The sequence below is a fragment of the Artibeus jamaicensis genome, unplaced genomic scaffold (genome assembly GCF_021234435.1).
Source record: "Artibeus jamaicensis isolate MK-2021 breed Jamaican fruit bat unplaced genomic scaffold, CSHL_Jam_final contig_1015, whole genome shotgun sequence".
NCBI classification, from domain to species: domain Eukaryota; kingdom Metazoa; phylum Chordata; class Mammalia; order Chiroptera; family Phyllostomidae; genus Artibeus; species Artibeus jamaicensis.
Genome location: NW_026521194.1, coordinates 20365581 through 20390551, shown reverse-complemented (window position 1 = coordinate 20390551; position 24971 = coordinate 20365581). Strand labels below are relative to the sequence as shown.

The following is a 24971-nucleotide window of genomic DNA, read 5'->3' as shown; positions in this document are numbered from 1 at the left end:
TTATGTTTATATTTTTCAGACTGTTGATATTCATAAAGAGAAAGTTGCACGAAGAGAAATTGGTATTTTGACTACCAATAAAAACACTTCAAGGACACATAAGATTATTGCTCCAGCCAACCTTGAACGACCAGTTCGTTATATTAGAAAACCTATTGACTATACAATTCTAGATGATATTGGACATGGAGTAAAGGTAAGTATAATTTTTGTCAGGTTGTTTAAAACAATAGCCCAAATTGGAACTAACTTTTTAGAAAATTAAGCTATTATCTTTCCTTCCCTAGAGAGCCAAGTCTTGGCCCAGTTATGGTTCTGAAGATTCCCTACTGCTATAAACTGGTTTTATCTTTAGTTGCTGCTGCTTAGTGCTGTGTTCTCCAGTTTTAAATAGTTATCTTTGAATGAATTGCATTTGCTTAATTATTTATGATAACACCTCACATATATGATAAGTGAGATATAATCTTTCTAATTTTTTAATATAATTGATTAAAAGTCATTCAGTGTGTTATTCAAGTATTTATCTTAGTTTGTCAGCAAACTTTTGGCATTAGTTTTCAGAAAGAACATAATTAAATAAAAATGTACTTTGATTTTTCTAAAATAATTTTAATATTTTGAGTAAAAATAGTGTAGATAAAAGTAGTATGTGAATTAATATTCCTGCTGCTCTTGCATATATAGTCATTATACTTTTTGACTATCTTCTAAGATGTATTTGAGTGCCTGCTATGTATACAAAATACCATGATCAAAATTTGATGGGCATACAAATTTTATTTAAATTGGTATTTGTACTTAATAAAGTATTTGGTATTTCAGTTAAGTATTAAGTTACTTAAATGTTTGCATTTCATCAATGATTTTAAAGATAATAAAATGACTTATCAAATGTGACTTTGAGTAAATATATATGCTTATAAGTGAAACTAGTTTATGCAGTTGATTTATAACTCTGTAAGCAAATTTAAATTGAAAAAATATCCTACACTAATATGGCTAAATATCAGTTAAATCTAACTTTAATTTAGATTTAGGTGAATGAAAATGTACAGTGTAAAGTTTTTAAAAATATTTTTTTCCTCAGAGTTTTGATAAGTCACTATTAACTGGAATTTGATATTTAATTTTATAATGAACACCTACATGCATTTAGATTACTGTATTAAAGCATGTTAAAATAAGATGTGTAATTAGATGGATAATTAATAACCGAAATTTATTCTAACTTGGAAAACCTTTTGAAATTTATTCAAGGCTAGCAACTGCTAATAGAAAATTTTAGGGTACTGCCGGAATCTAATGACTAAGAGGCACTTAGAATGTGTAAGAGGGAAAGCACACATCATATCTGTGCTTCCCCTCTTAAATTACATAAAATTAAAAAAGGTGATTTTTCCATTCCAATTCTTATTTAATTCTCAAGTAAAATGTTATTGTTTTGGGACTCTGTAGTCCTTTTCATTGTTTGAACTTTTAGTGTTTAGAGGTCACTAATTTGAAGAAATCTTTGATAAAGTTAAGTTTTTGAATAAAACAATGTCATATAATTTCATCAAAAAACTCTTGTTCATGACACATTCTGCTTTAACCACTCTTTCTATGATCTACTGAAACATTATTTTTTAATGCTGAATGCTAAACTTGTTTTTTCTTTTTTTCCTTTCTCTTCACATCCTGAAGTTCCAACTAACCTTTCAATGCTTTTTTTCCTTACCTCTTTTATTTGCTCCATTTATGCATTAAGTGGTTGCTTAGATTTAAGGTAAGAGATTCCAGGGCTGGATTTCCATTCTTTGTTCTTATGTAGAATATTACATATGGGGAGTATAGAGATATTTGGCAGTTGGCCTTTTAAAACCAAAGGGTAATTCCTCTCTCTATTTATTTTTTATTCTTGTTGTGCAGTTTTGTGGTGTCTTCATGTTCCGTGAGGGCTATTACTTTGTCTGTTCACTGCCCCATCGTGTGTGCCTTGAACAGTGCCTGACTGTTCATTAGGTGCTTAGCAAATATTTATTCAATAAGTGGTTATTCTGCAATGCTAATATATTTTTCAAAGCTGAAATGTAAGTTATCCTATCATAAAATGTCATTATGAAATAAAATTAGCTGGATTTTGTAAACGTAGACACTTTGCTATGTATTGGAGAGCCAACGAATGTGCTTTATTTAACCCTCCCCCTGTGTAATAGCTTTTTTATTCTATAAATGGTGTGCTTCATTATATATCTTGTGGCCATTATATCATTATCTCTTGACTCTTAATGTAAAGAAATTGAGAAGCAGAAAATATTGTTACAGAATTTTTTTTTTAAGTTGCAGTATCATGTATTTTGAAAAAAACAAAATTAGTCTTTTTTCTCAAATTGCCATATAAAATATGTGGTTCAGTGTAAAATCACTTTAATAGTTTTCAAACTGAGTATTATATGCAAAACATCAAAACTTGATAATGTTTCACAAAATACAAGTTAAGAATTAGAGAAATAATTTCCTTTTGTTATTTGTTTCAGTAACATTTTATTGTAATATTTTGGAGGTTTAACAGTAAAAGACATTATAGTATATTCAAGAAATCTGTCAAATAGTATGTCACTAAAATTTTCACCAAACTGACCCTACATTTCCTTTTTGGGTTTTTTCCCCCCTTAGGTGAATTTTATGATTTCTTTTTAAATACAATGCCTTTTTAGTATTCAGTTGTTTGCCATGTCTTCAATGTAGAAAGTGATAACAAGAAGACAGGATAACTGAGATCTGAATTATAACTAGCTACTAACCATGGGGTCACAGAAATTTCTGTGGCAGGGAGACATGACTAGAGAAGCCCAGGCTAATGCCCTTCTTGTGTGATTGATTCTCCCAGGGGTGTCCAACCATGGCCTGCGGGCCATATGCAGCCCAGGGTGGTTATGAATTTGGCCCAACACAAAATCATACATTTACTTAAAACATTGTGAGATTTTTTTTGTGATTGCATGTCACAGTGTATTTAATGTGTGACCCAAGACGACAGTTCTTCTTCCAGTGTGGCCCAGAGATGCCAAAAGGTTGGACACACCTGGAAGAGTATTGGCTCAATGCCCTACTTTTGGTGAATGAAGCGTGTGGAATAGTGAGGATGTTCCTTTTGCATAAAATAGGTAAAACTAAACCTAAAACTGTGTGGCTGCCTTGGCTCTTTTCCTCTAAAGCCTATATTCAAATTATGGCTATTGATGTGGTTAGCCAAATTATGGGTTACCTCCAAAGTGAATGAAGTACACAGAGATTAACTGAAGGAAAAGCACAAAAATGGACCAGTTCTTTTCCCTGAAAGTTTAGACCAGCTTGCCTAAGCTACTACTATTCTATGCTAATTTCCTCCAAATCCTGCTATGATTCCTTCTTGATCATCCTGGATTCAGGATCTCCATGTAGGAGATAGGCCAAAAGGAGTGGGAAGTGGCAGGGTCCTCGAAAGAAAGATCTGGGATAAGACTACTTAACATCTTTACTCTGTGTACCAAGCTCTATTCTTGAGTAGAGTGGCTCTGTCCAGTGTAGGTGTTTCTGCTATACCTGAGTGGAGTGGACAGGGTGGGAAGGGTACCCCGAGTTCATCCTAGAAGCTAAACTGTGCCAATGCTCTGTCTTCCTTCCTTCCTTCCTTCCTTCCTTCCTTCCTTCCTTCCTTCCTTCCTTCCTTCCTTCCTTCCTTCCTGTTTCTCTTTGTGAATTTGTCTGTCTCTCTATAAACTTGGGGCACATTCATAATTTGGGATAAATCAGAACAAAGTAGAGTGAAAAAACTAGTCCACATATAGCAAATCATTTCTCCTTTTATGCTGGGAAAAAAAGATTAGTGGTTTGGCAAGGGTGATTAATGGAATGATTGAATATATTAAGGTATAAAATAGAACTAAAGAAAAAAAAGTTAAAGTCGTCAGGGACTGCAAATAACAAACTAGTCCAGTAGTTTTTCAACTGAGCTTCCTGGTGACCTGTAGATTACTACATCAGGTGCCCTAGAAGCCGCCTGATGTTTGGTAGGGTTTTCTGCTACTTTGATTTCCTCAATGAGCTTTGCTTTTGCTCTCATTGCTGTCAGATTTGATGCCTTTGGGACAGACACTAAACAAAGTTTTTACTTTAGGATCAGACATATGAGAGTTGACTCAGAAGAGACCTCCATGCTTAAAAGTTGAATTTCTAACATTTTATACCTCATATTCTGGTGGTGTTTAATGGTTTTTTTAATCTGATATTTGGGTTGTTTTTTCTTGAGTTGACCAAGGAAAACAAATTGTAGAGTTTAATTCATAAGACCTTTGAACACAATGTGGTGATATTTTTACAACAGGCCTAAAAAGCCAACGGATAGAATGCCATATTGGAAATGTTTTAATAGGTACCAGAGGCCATGTTAAAATGTAATGTACCTTGAAGTGGGTACCCTTTCCCTACCCTTTAATTTACTTTATTTGTTTTGTTTTTTAATATATTTTATTGATTGTGTTATTACAGTTGTCCCATTTCCCCCCTTTATTTTTATTTTTTAAATATTTTATTTGTTTATTTTTAGAGAGGGGAGGGAGGAAGAGAGGGAGAGAAACATCAATCAGTTGCCTCTTGAGCACGCCCACATGGGGACCTGGCATGTGCTATCCAGGCACATGTCCTTACTGGGAATTGAACCAGCAACCCTTCAGTTCACACGCCAGCACTCAAGCTACTGAGCCACACCAGGCAGGGCTACCCTTTATTTTTATAGTAAAAAGAATTTTAAGACTCTGTCACTAATGTATTTCAAATGGATTTTTCTGCTTTTGAAAGCAGTAAAGTTGTCAATGAAGCTAAACTTAAGTACCTTTTAAGCGTATTAGTTTAATCAAAAATAGTAAAGACTTATCTGTTAATGTAGTATTTCAGTTGAACATTGCACAAGCCAATTCTACATAATTAACAAGGAAGTGGTTACAGGTTTATTTTATAACTAACATGTTAAGAATATAACACTTGAAAATTTTTCTTGGCATATTGAAGGTCCATAACTTAACTCTGTGTAAAATACGGGTTTAGTTTTCACTTGAGTGTAGTTTTTTAGCAAGTGTTGGTTATTACCTACAGATGATGATAAAATGCTCCTTATATTTCTAGTTTTCAGATAACAAGATTTATTTAGTACAACATTTGGAAGAAAAACTGTATTAACAACAACCCCTGGTAGACCTATCTGGTTTTGTCTGTTCCAGTCGTGAGCCACCAATTCTATTTGGCAAAAGTCAGTTGTCAGAAACAATTTTCAAAGTCAAGCAGGAGTTTGTCCATCTTTACTCCTGATCTCTTATTCTCATCTCTATCTTGGGTTATTTCTGGAGTCTTGTCACCTTAGACTTTTTGTCTAACTCAGTAAAGATTTTACCTCTCTCCGGAATTCATACTCGAATTCCTGATTTCAGTGTTAATTTCCTGTAGAGGATCTCCTGGCCTTTTTCCTGCCAGCCATGAGAATTGAAGTAGGAACATACATTCTCTGAGGAGAGGGATAGAGATTCTGTTCCTGGGTGGGACTAAAGGGAAATAATACCAGACAGTGATGAAGGTCAGGGGTGCTTGACCATAGCTTCCTTCTGCCCATCTTCACCACTCCACATCCAGACACACTCCTCTGTAGGCGAAGACTCCTCTTTATACATTAAATCCTGTTCTTTTTTATTTAGTAGTCCCACTCAGATTTTTCCCTATGAAACCTTCTGTAGCTATTTCTCCTCACATTGATACTTTTGGGGGGGATTTCTATATAATTTGTAGACAGTCCTTTTCATTTGAAACATATGAGTCACAAATTTCAAAATATTATAAGTTTTTTAGAAGTAGAGAAATCATTTTATAGACCTTTGTGTTCCCTCTAATGTCCCACTTATTTTTAATAATCACTTACCCCTGTACCGAGTCATCTGGTAGGGGGTACATGATGGAAAAATGAGGGATATACCACAGGTATCATTAAAAATGTGTGTGCCACTGTTAACATCACAGCAGGTCACCTGTCAGAGAGGGGATTTGTTTGTTTGTTTTTTGTCATTGTTGTGTTTTGTTTTTGTTTTTGGTAGCAGAGGTGATGTCCTTATTGAACCTGGCTGGCCAGCTTTATAAGAAATTCTGAAGTTCGCAGGGTACTTGAAAGCACTGAGGTTTGTAATGAGCATTGTATTACATGTCAGGGTTCAAGGAGGTATTGAATGTACCCCCAAAAAAGGTTAGAGCAGGAAAGGGAGGGGCACTGTAGAAAAAATAGTAAGGCCTGATGGTTAGTGCTAGGTGTAGAGATTTCTTTCCAAAGCCTGGGAGACCAGACCATTCTTGGATCATAAAGAAATTGCTGCTACCTTCTGTATTATATGTACTCCTTAGTCATGGGCTAGTGGGAAAGTATTTGAGCTGTGGCCGTGCATTAATCTTCATCACCTAAATGAGTATTTTTTCTGTTTTGAGGGTTTCTCTCCAGTAGGGAAAAAAACCCCAGGCACCTGCTTTACTTAGCTCTTAGTGATGACTTTCCCCTTTATGGAATCAAAAAATACCCACATAATCAAATTATTGTTGTAATCAGCTACCAAAGTTTCATTCTTTCAATTCTCAAATAAAACTGTAAAGATTGTAATGGGCACTTGCACTCATGATTCAGGACTATTAACTACACATTTAAGTGCCAGATAGATAGTTCTGCTTATGTTTGTAATTTTTTAAGTTTCATGTGGAATTGCTTTACTGAGCTAAGTGCAGAATTATTTTGTTTTCTTCTGTGTTTATGGTACATGTGTTCTTATTCCCTCTCATTGTTTCTTCTTTCCTCCCTCCCCCCAGACGTTTCTCCCCCTCCCTCTTTCCTCCCACGTCTTTCTCCCTCTTCATTCCTCTCTGTTCCTCTTCACCACACACGCAATTTAGTTGTGTGTTTTGCTACTTGTTAGGAAATATTATTTTCCTCTATAAATTTTTCTCAAAATAGTTTTTAGAACCATGATGACTATCCAGGAAATATTTTTATAAAAATATTTTAGACTTAAAATATAGTTTCTTTGATTTTAATACAAATTCCACCTCTGATTAAAAAAATTAAATTTTGTTTGGAAATTATTCCTATTCTCTTCCCTTTTCCTCAAACTAGATGGCAGGTTACATTCTGTGTAGCATATTTATTATTTTACTTACCATAGAAGCAGTTTACACAAAAGGAAGCTATTTAAGAATTAGTGAAAAAACCTTTTTGCTTAATATAAAGGTAGCACAGTATTCGTGAAGTATAATTATAGATTTTTCTCAACCTTCTATAGGGACTCTGGTTTCTTCAGTGATTTAAGTTATTCATCCAAACCTCATTTACCAAACAAATACAGTCATATAATGATTCTACAGATACAAAATGCAGCAAGTTTTATTTATAGAAATGTCCACCATATTTTAATTTATAAATTGTGTATGTTATATTTTGAGGGTTAGATTAAAAGACTTAAAAAAGAAGATACTGCAATTTAAACAAAAACACCTTATATACCAAAACCTTAAATCAGAGTTGGAAAGCTGTTTTCAAGTATTTTAGCTATTCCACGTATAGAATAAAATTCTCTTCTACTTTTTTTCTATTCCTGATCCTCTTCCTTCCTTTATAGCAAATTGATGTAGTTTAGTGTTTGATTCACCTACTTCTCCCTTCATCACTTGAAGTAACCTTGGAATTTATATTGTTTAAGGTTGAGCTTAAAGGACTTTGGTTACTAATTTAAAAAATCTTCTGTTGTCATAAATTAAAATTATCATTTTAAAAGCTATTGGTTATTTGTCATATTACTCCTAAAATTTTCCCCAAATGTGGATTGATTTTTTAAAAAATCTTCTGACATTTTCATTTTAAGATATGATTAGTATACCTCTCTGCTTATAAATGAGGGGGAGATCAAGGATAAGTTAATCTTTATTCTTACTTGATAACCAGTTTGTTTTATATTTGTTGCTAAAAAGCAACAACAAAAGGGCTACCAATAAATGTTTTGCTTGAAAAATACTGACATTTCAAAGGTATCATTTGTCATTAAAAATTGTTTTATCATCACACACAACTTGCTCACTGGGCTGTTCACTTGAAGAGTTTGTTTCTTAATATCATTATTTCTTACCTATTCAGATGACAAGTAATATTTTAGGATTTAAAAAATTCAGTTTGGTTTTGATAGTCTCAGTATTCTGTATACAATTATGATTTGTTTTCTTGAAGTTTTATTTTTGAAATTACATATAGAAATGTATTCTGATTTCATTGGTGCACTGTCTTGAAATTTCATTTTACAAGTATAATTTGAATACAGTACACATTCTTATTACAAAAGTTAAGATTTTTTTTGACGTGTTTGACATTCCGAAATATGAGGGGCTGAAAATACAGTCAGGTATAAACCTAGATGGTGAACATTAACTCTAACCCATTGGTAATCTCAAACAATTTGAGATTGCATTTGAATTTTCTTTGTGAAAGACTTTTCATAGCTCCTTAAAATATCCAGATTTTTAGGGCTTTCAGCGTAAGTGCTGACATACTTCTTTTGTGGCATCCGTTGTTCCCTATCTCCCAACTTTTCTACATTTGCACTTTCAGTTGGGGTTAGAGTAGTGAGAAGTAAGGCCCAGCTCTGATTTGTTGCTTATACCTTTCCTGTGATTGAATGAATCTTCATTTGGGGCCAAAATGGGTTTAATCCCATTGGAACTAGGACATTGCCTGTGGTCCCTGTACTGTTCACAGGTGAATGGGATAGCTCGGATAGCTCAGCCATAACCTTCCAGTGCAGATGTTTATAGGAACAGGACTTAACTTCTGGCAGTTTACAGGTAGGTGATTCCTTCATCCTAGAACATTAAAGAAATCTGAATTGTAAGGCTGATTTGCTATTTAAAAAACTAAAATTTTATAGGCATATCATGCAATTTAACTTTATTTTTATTCTCTAGTTACAGTGGAGCAACACCATAATTGCTTATTTTATTTGAGAAACATGTATTTTGTTTTGTATGATATACTTACTATCTAAAAAGACAAGGACTTGCTTAAGGGCATCATTGAGTCTGATTAAGTTTATTATTTAAGGATTTTATAGTTGTCCTATTTAATTTCAGTTGAATATAGTATCAAATAGTCCAACCAGTGATCTGTTGGTGTGATGGCCTAATGGCAAATAAAGTCTTTGCATACAAGTTTATAATTATTTGAAATTTCATGTTAGGAAGAGTCCTTTGAGTACAACTGTAGAATAATATAGAGTAGATACTGCATATGAAATGCATGGCCTCTAGTTTTCTTCCTGTTTAAACCTTCCCTTTCTTTGTTGAATAGCACAGTGTTATTTCCCCAGAGTGGCACTTTGTTTCACTGCATACAAGTTGAGTTTTCCTTAACAATTTTTTAGGTGAGTACCCAGAATATGAAGATGGGTGGGCTGCCGCGTACAACTCCTCCAACTCAGAAACCCCCCAGCCCCCCTATGTCAGGGAAAGGGACCCTTGGGTGAGTATATAACTAAGTAATAACTGGAAACCATTTCATGTAATGTTATTGAAAACTAAACACTACTTATAGTTAAATTATTTTTTAATATTTGAAAAGAGAACATTTTCTTCCTAGGATTATCTTTTTTGTGTGTAATTTTCCCTTTTCCTGGGAAACATTTTTATACTTTAAAAAGATTTTGTTTAGAAAATATTTTTCTACTGAATTTTACATTTAAGGTAAAATACTAGTCCAAGGTCATGGTTTATATAAATGGTACTCTTAATTTTTATTTTTATGAAAGTTTTAGTCTTTTGTATTATAGTTGGCCATTATTTAGACTTCCTCTGAAGAGCATTGTATAGATTACAAAATTTGGTAATTTCACTTTAAGAAAATATGAGCCTTAATTTGGATCTACAGGAGTGGGCTCTGGATTTGACTTTTGGCAGAAATGGTCAATTAATAGAAAAGATTGCCTTTTCTTCTGTAGCATTTTAATATAAAAACTGGGTTGATCGTGGAGATTTGTGATCAGATGGGCATAATGTACCCCAGAAGCTAGATGGCCAGATTGTGGTCCAGCTCTGCTCCCGTTCTTTGGTCTTACATAGTCAGCCTCTTAGCAGTTCGGTTTTTTCATCTGTAAAAGGGGGTAATATCTGTCATCTATCAACTTTTCAGAGTCACTACCATGAATTGGATTTTTAAAAAAATGTATAAAACAAAGACAAAATGCTGGAACAACCATTGGCTTTATGATTTATGCTTAGAAATTTCTAATTGACAAACTTGTTTTTGGCCCCCTCACCAAAAAAAAAAAAATCAGATATAAATGAAAACAAAAAAACCTAATCAAGTGCTGTGGATCAGAACAAGACAAAGATGAGTAGGGGTAAAAAGGAGGATAATGTTGGAAGAGGATGTATAGTAAAGGCAGTGGGAAACAAAAGAATAAAAATGAATTCCAGCCAGGAATAGGATTTTATTTGGGGTGGACAAAATATTTCTGCTTAGAGAGGAATGAATATAGTAAATCAAATAAAATTTAAACTTCAGGGTAGAATATAGATGACGTGGTAGGCTATAATTTTGCAGCAGTAAGAGTAGAGAGATTAAGAGGAAGAATTTGCCTTCTTTTCCTGGAAACATCTATAATTTTATTATATATCATACCTAATGGATTCTTAAATCAGGGTTGTTAGCAAGCTAACCCACTGTAGTCTCTAATAAAATAAAACTTTCCATTACTCTCAAATTTTGAAGATTTCCTCATATACCAGTATTTGTTTTCCTTGTGTAGTAGCAAGGGTTTTGCAGGGTCCTCAGAGTCTCTGAGTACCACATGCTGGTTGATGATCATAGCCTGGCCTTTTTTGCAGTTTCTGCCTAGCCACCATATTTTGTTACTGTGTCCCTTATTTTTTACCTTATATTTATCATTTTCCTCACTGTATAGTTCTCAGCCAGCAAAGGGTTTTTTCTTGGCTTGAAACAGAACATTGAAACACAGAATATTTTTGTTGTCTGGGAAGAATTGTCTGGAAAGCAGATGTTTAGAAAATTAATTGGTTTCTATTTTATGTTTTTTTTTAATATTTACGTCATAGTTTCAGAGATGCCAAAACTTCTTTTTAGTGTTTTAAATGCAGCGTCCTGTCATTCCTCCTTCTTCCTTTGCCCAGTGTCTCATCTAGTGCCCCTTATTTATTTATTCATTTGTTTATTTAGTTATTTTTAAAGATTTTATTTATTGACTCAGAGGAAAGAAGGGAAGAAAGGGAGAGAAACATCAGTGTGCAAAGAGATACATGATTGGTTGCCTCTTGTATACCCTCCACTGGGGACCCAGCCCGCAACCTAGGCCTGTGCTTCGACTGAGGATGGAACCAGTGACTCTTCCATTTGTGGGCCAGCGCTCAATCCACTGAGCCACACCAGCCAGGGCTGTTCGTAATTACTAATGTATATATGTATTTACGCAAGGAGATTTTGAGGGTAGTAGAGTGGATGAGTCCATGCAAAGTGATCTCACCCAAAATTGGTGAACCATAATTTGAATAACCCAGTAGAGTAGTATTTAAAGAAAACTTGGAAGCTTTGAGGGAGTGAGTTATTGAGAAATTTGAAGTTAAGTGAACAGTATCATTTCAGGAAAAGAAAGCTTTTTAATTTCACAATATGAGACCCCAATTTTTATTCTTTTAAAAACCAGACTCTCATCTACAAAATGTCAGTTCAGTGTTTATTACTGTCATAAAGAATCTGGAAACCATGTGTTGTACACCTGAAACTAATACAAAATAACACTGAATGTAAACTAATTGAAAAAAAATAAATAAAAATTTAAAATTATCTAAATGTTAACACACAAAAAAAGAATTTGGAAACCATATTTTCTTTCTAACTCTTGTTCTCTTCCTTTAAAAGGAAATTTGAACAAAAAAGAAATAAGTTAATAAAACCTCATTTAGAAAGACTTAGGTGGTCTTTGTCTTATTTTTCTTTTAAATGTTGAACTCTGAGGGAGGGTAAAAGGCAAGAGAGATCAAGGTGAAAGTTAAAGGAGGAAGTAAGGTGAGCATGGAAGATGAGATTAAATTATTTTTGTGTGGATATAGTTTAATTTTTATGTATTTAGTATGTAGAAAAAGAATTACAGGGTTATCATTGCTATGATCTTCAGTGTGGGGGTTGTGGAGCCTGTCTTTGAGTATCTTTGGTTAGGGAGAGAGGGGTGAGGAAGATAATTAGTGCATTTATGGAATGCAGTTGGGAGACTTTGACATGGTACTAAAACAACTTGAACTCAACCAAAAAAAAAAGAGTCTGGGAAACATCGGCTTACCTGGTGGGAGAATTTTTATGTTCAATGAGATTGAATGAACAAAATTGCATTTGCACAGGGAAATGAGGTTGGACACTAAAAAAATAACTCATCAAAAACCCTAATGACAGAGAATGATACTTAAGGAAAGACTGAAATTGGTAACTGGGTTATATAAAAACACATCTTTCTATCTCTGAGTACAAATCGTATTTCACTACTGGCAACTCTTTGAATTGATTGTGCCGGAACTTGCTAATCACACAATACATACGCTCTTCTTTTTGTAGGCGGCACTCCCCCTATCGCACACTGGAGCCAGTGCGTCCTCCAGTGGTACCAAATGATTACGTACCTAGCCCAACCCGTAATATGGCTCCCTCGCAGCAGAGCCCTGTGAGGACAGCTTCTGTGAATCAAAGAAATCGAACTTACAGGTATTTTCTCTGCCTCAGTGCAAAATGTGATGGTCATAGTACCATAATTTGTTCAGATAACTTCAGTTAAATTTCTCTCATTTTCCAAGCACTAAGTTCTTTTCCTCACTCTACTCTCCCAAACCTCATCTGATTCCACCTCTCTCTCCTCCTGTTCTGATACAACTCTGAGCAGTCAGGAAGCTGGGGGAAAAAGACATGTTCAAGTACAAACTTCTCTGCAAAATTAAGTTATAGTTGACCTTAAAAAAATTGTGGACCAGATATGGGAAATTTCAAGTTGTTTTTTGGTGGAACTTTACAGATGAAAAACTATATGCAATAAAACATTGATATGGGATAGTATATCAGAATATTATAAATAAAATTAATCTGTTCAGGAAAACTATGTTTTATCATAAAAGGAGTTTCTTCAGACAAGTATTAAACTGAAGTAAAAGAAAGTAGTATTATTTTTATGTGTTGAGCCCATCATTTATCATTTATGTTCATCAATTTTTTTCTTTCTTAATTTCTTTAATATAGGCTTATTAAAATGTGGTCAAAACAAGGTTCTTCAAGTCAGCTTTTCCCCCTACTAATATATTCATATTTGAAGTGCATGGCTTGAATTGTCTTTATTTTAGCTATATTCATTTTGGAAAATGTTGGGGAATGCTGGAGATCTTACTGTATATAATACTCATGTTTTGGTGGTTCCTGTTTCTTTAGCAGCAGTGGGAGTAGTGGAGGAAGCCACCCAAGTAGTCGGAGCAGCAGTCGTGAGAACAGTGGAAGTGGGAGTGTGGGAGTTCCCATTGCTGTTCCTACTCCCTCTCCTCCCAGTGTCTTCCCAGGTAAATCATGAATGCTGCTTCACCTTCACTTGTCCTTTCTGAATTTGAATTCAATTTCTGATTTAATTACAGCGGGCTTTCTTCATGATCAGGATTTATTTTCCTTTAGGTCTCCATATATGTTGGGAAATCTTTATTATGCATTTGTGATTTTTAACCAACTGATTTGTAAGTTTATGCTCACACACTTCTCTATAATTTGGTTTATGTTTTCGATGCTGTAGCTGTTGATGCTTTGAGGTTTCAGGTACCGCACTGTTATGCGGTATGTTTAATTCCAGCTAACGGTACGACAGTGCATGCCTTGGGACAGACAGGGCACTCAGTGTAAAAATTATATGTATAACAAAGGATTGGACAAACGTGTTAAATGTTTAAGTGTGTTAAAAGACAGTATTACAGTAGTTCTCACTGTTCAGTTTAATGGACTGTCGGAGCCTAATAGTCTCTGAAATGCTATCCTCTTCTCTCTGATACAGAAAAATGTATTTATTTAATCTGAGGATACCAAAGTTAAAATTTAGTTTTAAAAGCAGGACACAAAAGACAAAGGGATAGATATTACATACTTTATTTATTCTAATAAACAGATAGTACCTCTTCAAAAATCATTGAAAAGAGAAGATTTGTATTTTGCCTAATGTTTTTTCTACCTAGTAAGATATTTATGGCTGGAACGTATATGCTTTTTTTCTGATTTGTGTATTTCAGAATGGAATGGTGTTGTTTTCCAGTGTTTAGTTTTGTAATTAATTAATTAGAGAGAAACATCAGTTTGTTGTTCCACTTATTTATGCATTCATTGGTCGATTCTTCTATGGCTGGGGATTGAACCTTCAATCTTGGCATATCAGGACAATGCTTTAACCATCCGAGTACCCAGCCAAGACCTACTTTTGTATATTATTTACAAAGTGTTATGCTAAAGATTATAATATAAATGGGGTACTTTTCTTACAGAATAGTGGCTTTCAGATAAAAAAGAATGCTTGTTTTTAGTGAATTAAAAAATCTCTACCCTGGCATCTTGAATTATTTGCTTTACACCTAATAATCCCTTAACATAAGCTTTTTTTTTTTTTGCTTTTTACCACTCTCTTCTATTCTTTGGTTAGTGTTGAGCACTGCATATCTAACATTAACTTCTCTAATGCCTTTTCTAGTCCTGCCTACTGGGATTGCCTCGTTAATGCTGCCTCTCACTCCTCTTTCCCCTCAGCCCCTGCTGGCTCTGCTGGTACTCCTCCCCTTCCTGCTACTTCTGCATCTGCCCCTGCCCCTCTAGTTCCTGCTACTGTCCCTTCTTCCACTGCCCCTGAAGCAGCTGCTGGGGGCGCCCAGACCCTTGCTGATGGCTTCACTTCTCCAACTCCCCCTGTTGTTTCTTCTACTCCCCCTACAGGTGAGTATTGGCTTATTCCTTGGCAGGCAAAATCCAGTCATCTGGCTCTTCTATTACCTGGAACTCTGGCTTTATGATTTTTGTTTATTTGTGCTTTGTGTGTGTGTGTGTGTGTGTATGTATGTATATATAAATATGAAGAATAATTTACTAACTGGAAAATGACATGTGATCAAACTAAAATATACTGAGGAAATCAGGGTGAAGTTTCTCATACATTTTTCCAATAGAGCAACACAAATATATTTTTTTTTATTGCTTGGATTTCATTTACTAGAGGTTTGTGAATTTAATGTGGCGCTTTCTTTATATAGTTTTGAAAATTTGTCATTAGAAATGTTTGTTACAGGTTATTAATGAAAAGTCTGACTAATTCTAAGGTATATTTTATAGGAAATATCTGATATAGCTGTTTAAAAGTCTCTATATTTTAATGGAACCTGTTGTTTGCTATAGCAGCACTGGAAACACATAGACAATGAATGGATTTTTAAAGAATTTCAGATTTACTTGTTATTTAAGGTTGACTGAAATTATAGCCTAAAATTTATTTTTTTGATGGGGAAGGAGAAAAAGGTTCAATTGCCACAAAATATATTTGCAAAGATAATAGTGATGCTGGTTAGTAAATAAGTTGTCTATTATGAAAATGTGTATTTTTGGACACACATCATCATAGCTTCCCAAATACATCCTAGAATTTATATTCAGCACTCCTGCTATATAACCAGACATTGAAAGGTATTAAAAGACACTTTTATGTAATAGGATTTGGGATGGTGTTTTATGGGATAGCTTCTATAAAAGCACTTTTTAAGAAAAGCTTTCTACAGTGGGTAAATGTAAACATGGGCTGTTCTTTGATCTCCATGCAGCTCTGTTTGGCCAGACTAGTTAAATAAAGGAATTTTGCTACGCTCCTGTGTCAGTAAAGGATACATCTTGAAATCATTTTAAGTCCACAAAGGACAAATCACCCCCATGTGCAAGTCAGCATTTTTATAATTTAATAACAAGTGCTGGTTCATAAACACTGAATAAACATTTATTGTATGAGTGGATAATTATAGTTAGGTTTTTTAAACAAAAAGCAAGTCAGTGAATGCCTCAGTAACAATTTACGTGGACATAATCTTTTTTATACATTGTCTTTGAATCACCATGTATTTTTCTTTTTATTAAGGTATAATTTATGTACGGTAAAATTTACCCTTTTTAATGTGTATTACTTTGAGTTTTGAATTTTATACAGTGATGTCATGACAGCTACAGTCAAGACCTGTAACAGTCTTAACGTCCCCCAACTGCCTCCCAGCTTCCTTTGTAGGCAGTCCTGCCTTTCACTCCTAGCCCCTGGCAAGTCTGGTGTTAGTCTTTTAAGTTTTGCCTTTGTGAGACTATCATGCAAATGGAAGAATATGGTGTATAGTCTTTTAGCATGATGCATTGGATATTTATCTGTGTTGTTTCATGTTTCATTATTTTGTTCCTTTTTATTATTCTGAGTAGTGTTCTGTATGGATATACACAGTTTGTTTGTCACTTTCCCAGGGGAGGGACATTTGGATTATTTCCTTTATGGGGTGGTTATGACTAAACTACCATAAACATTTGTACACAGACTTTTGTGTAGGTTTAGGTTTTCATTTCAGAATTTGGATAGTTCATTGATTTTATTTCTTTTGTGGATTGTGATTTTGGTGTCATATTTACAAGCTCTTTGCCTTGCATATGGTCATAAAGATTTTGTCCTGTTTTCTTCTAGAAGTTATTTATTTTAGGTTTTATAATTAGATATGTGATAGTGAAACTAGTTTTGTTTTGGTTTTCAACCAAATGCAAAGTAAATGCCTTATTAATGATAAGAATAGTCTGTTTCTTTTATGTAGTGTCTCTGAATCACTGAGGACTTACATGTGAGATTTTAGACTAGATCTAACTATATAAAATTCACAATGCTGTTAATTATCACATGTTTTTAACTTGATGATCCTTGGTTTGTTTTAATTTGTTACAGAGTAACAAATTAAATTTGTTAACTTTGTTAAGACAAATTTAATTTATTACTAAAATGCCAATAATTTATTTGTATCTAGTGATTTATCTTTTTTTTTTTAATCCTCACCCGAGGACACGTTTATTTATTTTATAGAGTGGGGAAGGGAGGGAGTGGAGAGGGAGAGCAACACAGATGTGAGAAACATCTATTGGTTGCCTCCTGCATGTGCTCTGGTCAGGCACCAATCTGAAACCTAGGCATGTGCCCTGACCAGGAATAGAACCTGTGACCCCTTGGTCTGTGGGATGATGCTGCAGTTAACTGAGCCACACCAGCTAGGGCTGGATCTGGTGATTTAAATGACAAGATACACCTTTTAAATGATAGCTTGTGTTTTTATATTTTTAAGTATATTTTATTATACTATTTCAGTTGTCCCATTCTTTCTCCCCTTTATCACCCTCTGCCCAGTACCCCTATTCCCTCCAGCATTCCTCCCAACTTAATTCATGTCCATGGGTTGTACATATAAGTTCTTTGGCTTCTCTATTTCTTTTTTAATTTTTATTTTTATTTTATTGATTATACCATTATAGTTGTTCTAGTCCCCTCTTCCCCTCCACCCTGCACCCCCCACCCCTACAATTCCCCCCCTTTAGTTTATGACCATGTGTCTCAAGTTCTTTAGATTCTGTATTTCCCCTACTATTCTTGCCCCCCATCTATTTTCTACCTACCGTCTATGCTACTTATTTTCTGTACCTTCTCCCCCCTTCTCCTTCTCCCACTCTCCTGTTGCTAACCCTCCATGAGATCTTCATTTCTATGGTTCTGCTCCTGATCTAGCTGTCCTTTTAGTTTGCTTTTGTTTTAGGTATGGTTGTTAATAACTGTGAGTTTGCTGTCCTTTCACTGTTCATCTTTTTTATCTTCTTTTTCTTGGGTAAGTCCCTTTAACATTTCATATAATAAGAGCTTGGTGATGATGAACTCCTTGAATTTGATCTTATCTGAGAAACACTTTATCTGTCCTTCCACTCTAAATGAAAGCTTTGCTGGATAGATCAATCTTGGTTGTAGGTCTTTCGTTTTTATGGTTTGGAATACTTCTTTCCAGCCCCTTCTTGCCTGTAAGGTCTCTTTTGAGAAATCAACTGGAAGTCTGATGGGAACTCCTTTGTAGGTGACTGTCCCCTTAGCTCTTGCTGCTTCTAGGATTCTCTCCTTCATTTTAATCTTGGCTAATGTAATGATGATGTGCCTTGGTGTGTTCCTTCTTGGGTCCAACTTCTTTGGGACTCTCTGAGCTTTTTGGATTTCCTGGAAGTCTATTTCCTTTGCCAGATTGGGGAAGTCCTTCATTATTATTTGTTCAAATAAGTTTTCCACTGGTGTCTGGCTGTTCCTTTCCCCCTTCTGGTACCCCTATAATTTGGATGTTGGAGCATTTAAAGATGTCCTGGAGGTTCCTAAGTCTCTCCTCATTTTTTTTGAATTCTTGTTTCTTCATTCTTTTCTGGTTGGTCATTTTTTTCCTCCTTCTGGTCCACTCCTTTGATTTGAGTCCCAGTTTCCTTTCCATCACTATTGCTTTCCTGTGCATTGCCATTCATTTCAATTAGTTTAGCCTTCATATGTTCCTCTAATTTGTGACTAAAATCAACCAGTTCTGTGAGCATCCTGATCAGCAGTGTTTTGAACTGTGCATCTGAAAGTTTGGCTATTTCTTCGTCACTTAGATTTAGGGGCTCTGGGGCTTTTAGATCTTGAGCCATTTATAGTCTGTTCCCACCCATTAAGTGTGAGGAGCGGAGCCTTAGGGGCAGGGCCTCCAGGGCAGGGTCGCTGGGTTGTGACACTCTATGTGGGGGCGGGGTCAGAATTGGGAAATGGCCCTCTCTGCTGCCTCCCGTCGCTGGGACCCGCTTGGTCCCTTCTCACTGCCCACTCCCTCACTGGTCTATCTGTGCAGGAATGCGCCAGCACAGTCAACCCACAGACCTTCACCCTCGCCGGATCCATTGGTAGCTCACTGGGTCACTCACTGGGTCTGCCCTTTGCAGCCCCACGCCTGGGATCCCTGCGCCTGAGTCCATCTGACCAAGTTTTCCTGTGCAACCCTGCTCCACCAGCTGCTGGTTTCGCCTCTCTTACCGGTCAGGCTGAAGTATTCGTTGTTATCAGACTTCCGAAAAGTTCAATTTTCTGTGTTCTGGCTGTGTTTTCTGTTGCTAATATTTTGTTGTCTCTCAACTTGGTTGTGGGAGAAAGCACGGCGTCTCCACCTATGCCTCCATCTTGGCGGAAGTCCTCCATTTCTTATACTATTCTCAACCTGCCCCTGTCTATTTTCTTCCTACCATTTATGCTTCTTAGTCCCTGTACCTTTTCTTCCATTCTTTCTCTTCCTCCTCCCCGCTGATAACCTTACATGTGATCTCCACTTCTGTGATTCTGTTCCTGTTCTAGTTACTTGCTTAGTTTTGTTTGTTTTAGGTTCAGTCATTGATAGTTGTGAGTTTGTTGTCATTTTACTGTTCATCTTTTTTATCTTCTTTTTCTTAGGTAATTCCCTTTAACATTTCATATAATAAGGGCTTAGTGATGATGAAATTCTTTAACTTGACCTTATCTGGGAAGCACTTTATCTGTCCTTCCATTCTAAATGAAAGCTTTGCTGGATAGAGCAGTCTTAGATGTAGGCCTTGCCTTTCATGACTTGAAATACTTCTTTCCAGCTGCTTCTTGCCTGCAATGTTTCCTTTGAGAAATCAGCTGATAGTCTTATTGGAACTCGCTTCTTTTCTTTTTATAATATGTCTTGGTGTGTTCCTCCTTGGATCCAACTTCTTTGGGACTCTCTGTGCTTCCTGGACTTGCATATCAATTTCCTTTGCTAGATTGGGGAAGTTTTTCTTCATTATTTTTTCACATAAGTTTTCAATTTCTTGCTCTTCCTCTTCTCCTTCTGGCACCCCTATGATTTGGATGTTGGAACATTTAAAGTTGTCTCAGAGGTTCCTAAACCTCTCCTCATTTTTCTGAATTTTTGTTTCTTTATTCTGTTCTGGTTGAATGTTTATTTCTTACATCTGCTCCAAATCATTGATTTGAGTGCTGGTTTCCTTCCCTTCACTGTTGATTCCCTGTATATTTTCTTTTATTTCACTTTGTATAGCCTTTATTTCTTCCTTTGTTTAGTGATTGAATTCAGTCATTTCTGTGAGTATTTTGATTAGCAGTGTTTTATACTGTGCATGTGATAGTTTGGCTACTTCCTTGTCAATTCTTTTTCTGGAGTTTTGCTTTATTCTTTCAATTGGCTCATATTTCTTTGTCTTTGCACATCTGTTACATAGTAAGGGGTGGAGCCTAGGCATTCTGCAGGGTGGGGCACCTACTTTGCTGGGTTGTGGCGCTGCATGTGGGGAGGGTTCAGAGAGGGAACAATGCTGCTTGTTTGGCTCTCACCCTGCTTTCAGTCACTTCCCCTGCTTCCCACAACTGAATTTGTTGTGAGAAGCAGCACCCTTCCAGGTGCTGCCCTGTTGCTGATTCCTGGGTGGGTGGGTTTATGTACGTTCTTGTACACAGTGGACCCCTCCAAAAGACTCTCCTGTGAGACTGGGGGTTTCTTTTGCTACCGCCACCCCCACAGATTTTCATAGCCTGAGGTTTTGAGGTTTCATTTCTAGTGCTGGAACCCTGGATTGCAAGGTCTGTCTCACTTCCCAGTTGTTCCTCCTGATTTATCCACGTGTGAAAGTGAGATTGCCTGGTCTGCCAGTCTCCAGCCTGTCCACCTGGTCCTCCGGCCACTGCCTTGCTGTGTGTCCTCTCTGCCCCAGCTGCCTGTCTCCTCTCCTCTTACCAGTTTGGATGAATGTTTTGTCTTTAACTCCTTGGTTGTTGGACTTCATACAGTTTGATTTTTCTGGCAGTTTGGGTTGTTTTTTTATTTTAAATTGGTCGTTATACTTCTTTTGGTTGTGTGAGGAAGCAAAGGTATCTATCTTTGCCTCTATCTTGGCTGGAACTGTTTTTATATTTTCAACCATGATTATAATGTCTTGACAGTGGATTATGTGTAAGCTTTACTACTTAAGATTTGTATATAACAGAATTGCTGTTTAGGTTTTGATATTGTTATATACAAGAAGATAAAATGATATGGTGGTTCTTGAGTGCTTTTATAATCTTTGTAGAAGTCAAGGTTTGATAAGTTTATCGAAGTTCCTGAAGACCAATTTTAGTCATGAATAACATGAAAAATGTTACAAGTTCTCTTTTTCCTCCTCTCACCTTTCCTTCCTTCCTCTTTTGCCCTTTCTCATTTCCTTTTCCTTCCTCCCTTTCACCTTATCCTCCCTTTCACCTTATCCTTCCTCCTTCTCTCCTCTTTTCTTCCCCTGATACTTTTCTTTACTCCTTCTCTCCCTCTGTCTTCTCCCTCCTCTTCCTTTCCCTCTCTTCCTCTCCTGCCTGCTGAAGTGTTCTCTGGGATGCTCTTGCAGGGGCATCCAACTTGTAGCCCACAGACCGCATGCAGCTCAGGATGGCTGTGAATGTGGCCCAACACAAAATCGTAAATTTACTAATACATTATGAGATTTTTTTTGTGTGATTATATGTTGCAATGTATTTAATGTGTGGCCCAAGACAACTCTTCTTTCAGTGTGGCCCAGAGACACCAAAAGGTTGGACACCCCTGCCTAGTGCTTTGTCTGATTGTAACAGTAGGCCCCCAGTGGAATGATTTTGAGTGGGAGTGGAATTAAGATAAAATTTAAGAATTGGATAGTTAAGAAATAGTGTTTTCAGTTGGTATTAGTTAGTGAAGTACTCCCAGTGATCAGAACACAGTGAATGGCTGATAAGTGTATACAGATTCAGGGATGATACTTAAAATAAGATATATTTTGATTCACTTTTTGTGTCGTAGCTTTTTTCATAATTGTAAATTTCTTGAACTCTAATTTTAAGACAAAATAACCTGGTTTTAGAGATAGATATCTTTGATCCAATAAAGATATGTTTGACTTATCTCACTTGACCTTTTGCTGGAAATAGTTTTTAAGTTGCTTTGCTACCTTAAGTTTACTATTATTAGTATTAATTTGGAATAAGGCTGTATAGCAAACATTTTCTTCTTTTACTCTCCCAAATGTCATTCTTACTTGTTTAGTTTACTTTTAGTGGTTAGTGAGTTTGTGGGGTGGAGCTGGGGAAGTGAGTCCTCGCTAATTGTGATGATTTGGAAAGCCTATCAGATTATTTACATACTAAAATCTTAATATTAATTAGTAGTCTATTTAGATGTAGCTTTTCTAGACCTAATCATGAATCTGTTTTTCTGTTTTTATATTGAATATAATGTCTGCTGAGCGATAATTGTCACCTTGCATCATGTTTTGCCTGATAACTAATTTAATTAGCTAACATTGTCATTTTTCATAATCTTATTAAGATTTAGGCTTTGTACCCAAAGTATTTCATTGTCTGAGATAATTTTCTTTTAATGGCAAATTTATGTTTGCTTCCTCTTCCAGGTCATCCTGTTCAGTTCTACAGCATGAATAGACCTGCCTCTCGCCACACTCCCCCAACAGTAGGGGGCTCATTGCCCTATAGACGCCCTCCTTCTATAACTTCACAAACAAGCCTTCAGAATCAGATGAATGGAGGACCTTTTTATAGCCAGAATCCAGGTTAGATATTTATTGCATTCTATGGAATGTACCTGGTTAATATCCTTCAGTGACAAAGGAAAAAAACCCTTTAATTACAAATGATTAATTAGCACATGATAGGTGGTCAGTACTATATTTTTTTAATAAATGGAAGAATGAATACAAGGTTCCTAATACTGTATTTTCCAGTTCTTTTTCTTTTTTAAAAAACATCAATATATGGTTTTTATATAAAGTTGTAGAACTTAATTTTCCTGAATAGAATCTTTTTGAATATGCTAGTGATTATTTGCTTTTAAAAATAGTATATTGTGTTAAACAATATTTTCTTCCTATTTAATCAGATATACTTACTCTATGAATAGCAAATAATGACAATCAAATATATATGACCAGAGTTTATAAGTAGCAAAGTAAAGGGGACATTTTTGAAGTTGCTTTGTGCTAGGGAGTTATACTATCTTATTTAATGAAAATACCAAACCTGTGATGGGAATACTGGGACTTGAACAGATTGTTTCAGATATAACATCATTCAGTTGCATCATGCATACAGAAAACTTAATCTGGCACATATTTATTATATAATATTTTTGATTTTCCAGAAAGGGTAAGAGAAAAACCTTAGAATTTATGTAGATATGATATTATTGTAGATATGGTATGCCAACTTACTATGTTTTTCTGGATTTTTGTCAAGAGGCCAGTAAGTTTGTATGTGATTGCCTGTAATATTAGGAGATAGCCCATTTTATATTTGATATACCCTTAATTTTATGGAGTTCGAATCTGTATGCTGTGGCTGCTACCTTTTGGTGAGACCTTGTTTTATTCTTTGGAATTGTGTAGAAGAAATTTGAACTCTTTTTTTTAAAGATTTTACTTATATAGAGAGAGGGAGAAGAGGGAGAAAGAGAGAGAGAGAAACACTGATATACGAGAGATATATCGATGGGTTGCCTCTCACACGCCCCCAGCTGGGGACCTGGCCCGCATGTGCCAGGCATGTGCCCTGACTGGGAATTAAACTAGCAACCCTTTGGTTTGCAGACCGGCACTCAGTCCACTGAGCCACACCAGCCAGGGCTGAACCCTTTTCTTGAACACAGTTTAAAGAATGCGTTTATATTTATTATCTTATTTGATTCTTACAATTATGTGATCATTTTCATCTGTATTTTATGGGTGAGGAAACTGAGACTCAGGAAACTGAGACTGAGGTGATGGTCAAATTAGGATTTGAACTTAGGTTATCTGACTTCATATTCTTTCTATTATACTTTGTTACCTACCTTCACATTTAAAAAATATGTATTTTTCTTATTCTCTCATGTGTTCTGTTTTGTTGGGAGGAGGAAGTCCACATTGGATGGTAAAGTGCATGAGCCCCTGAGACATTGCCATTCATTTACACAGTTATAATTTGGGAATTGTGCTCAATAACTATTTGTTGAATATGGAATGAACCCCTTTTTCCTTTATTCAGATCCCTTCAGTGTTTTGGGTCTCTCTTCAAATTAAATGCTGGATTTATATTCTATTCAGTGCACCCTGTCATGCCTTACTTGAAATATATTTCTTCCTGCTATCTTTGATCACACTTAGTAATGTTGGCTGTGCCATTCTTTTTAACTCATTTTGAGCGTAATTTTGACAAATCTGCCTTTTTATTCTTTCTATTAAATCATGTGTTCCAAACCCATATTTGAATAGGAGTTATCTTGTACCTAAATGCATTTTTATTTTTAAATTTCTGTTTGTTATATATGGATTATTTCATAGTTCTCTCTCTCTGGCCATCTTGGAAATCTAGATAGTTATAGCTTAGGGCCCTTATGCCCTTTCTTATCTTTGGAAGAATGTTGGAAGAATGATGTCAACCCCAAATGGGGTGGTTCTGGAGTTGAGATGCTTCACTGTTACAGCTTGGGACCAACTCTACATAATATACAGAACATAATGAGTTGGCCACAAAGTCCATTTAGTTTTTTGTGTAAAAGACACATTTTTCCATTTCACCAATGCAATTGCTGATTGGAATATTTTGAGTATGTCAGCTGTCTCCCACTATTGGCTTCTAGTGAGTAGAGGCCAGGGGTGCTGCTAAACATCTTCCAATGAATAAGACAGCCCCACAGAAAAGAATTATTTGGCCAAAATGTCAATAGTACCAAGAAACTTCATAAACCACTTTTCACATGTTCGATCAGTCACAGCACCTTCTCCATATACTGCACAAATCTTGTTCTGC

General features: G+C 35.7%; 1 protein-coding gene across 28 annotated transcripts in view; it reads left to right on the top strand.

The window, feature by feature from the left end:
* Positions 1–24971, top strand: part of ABI2 (abl interactor 2) — a 97735-nt gene that overhangs the window by 47104 nt on the left and 25660 nt on the right. For 2 of the 28 annotated variants that reach the window (XM_037165908.2, XM_037165911.2), the window contains exons 3-9: positions 20–196; positions 1751–1768; positions 9450–9547; positions 12647–12793; positions 13508–13629; positions 14849–15031; positions 22580–22738. In XM_037165908.2, the coding sequence (XP_037021803.1) occupies positions 20–196; positions 1751–1768; positions 9450–9547; positions 12647–12793; positions 13508–13629; positions 14849–15031; positions 22580–22738 (904 nt within the window). Of the gene's footprint in view, positions 1–19; positions 197–1750; positions 1769–9449; positions 9548–12646; positions 12794–13504; positions 13630–14848; positions 15032–22579; positions 22739–24971 lie in introns of all 28 variants that reach the window. The other 26 variants (XM_037165907.2, XM_037165910.2, XM_053658500.1 and 23 more) reach the window with 14 other exon arrangements.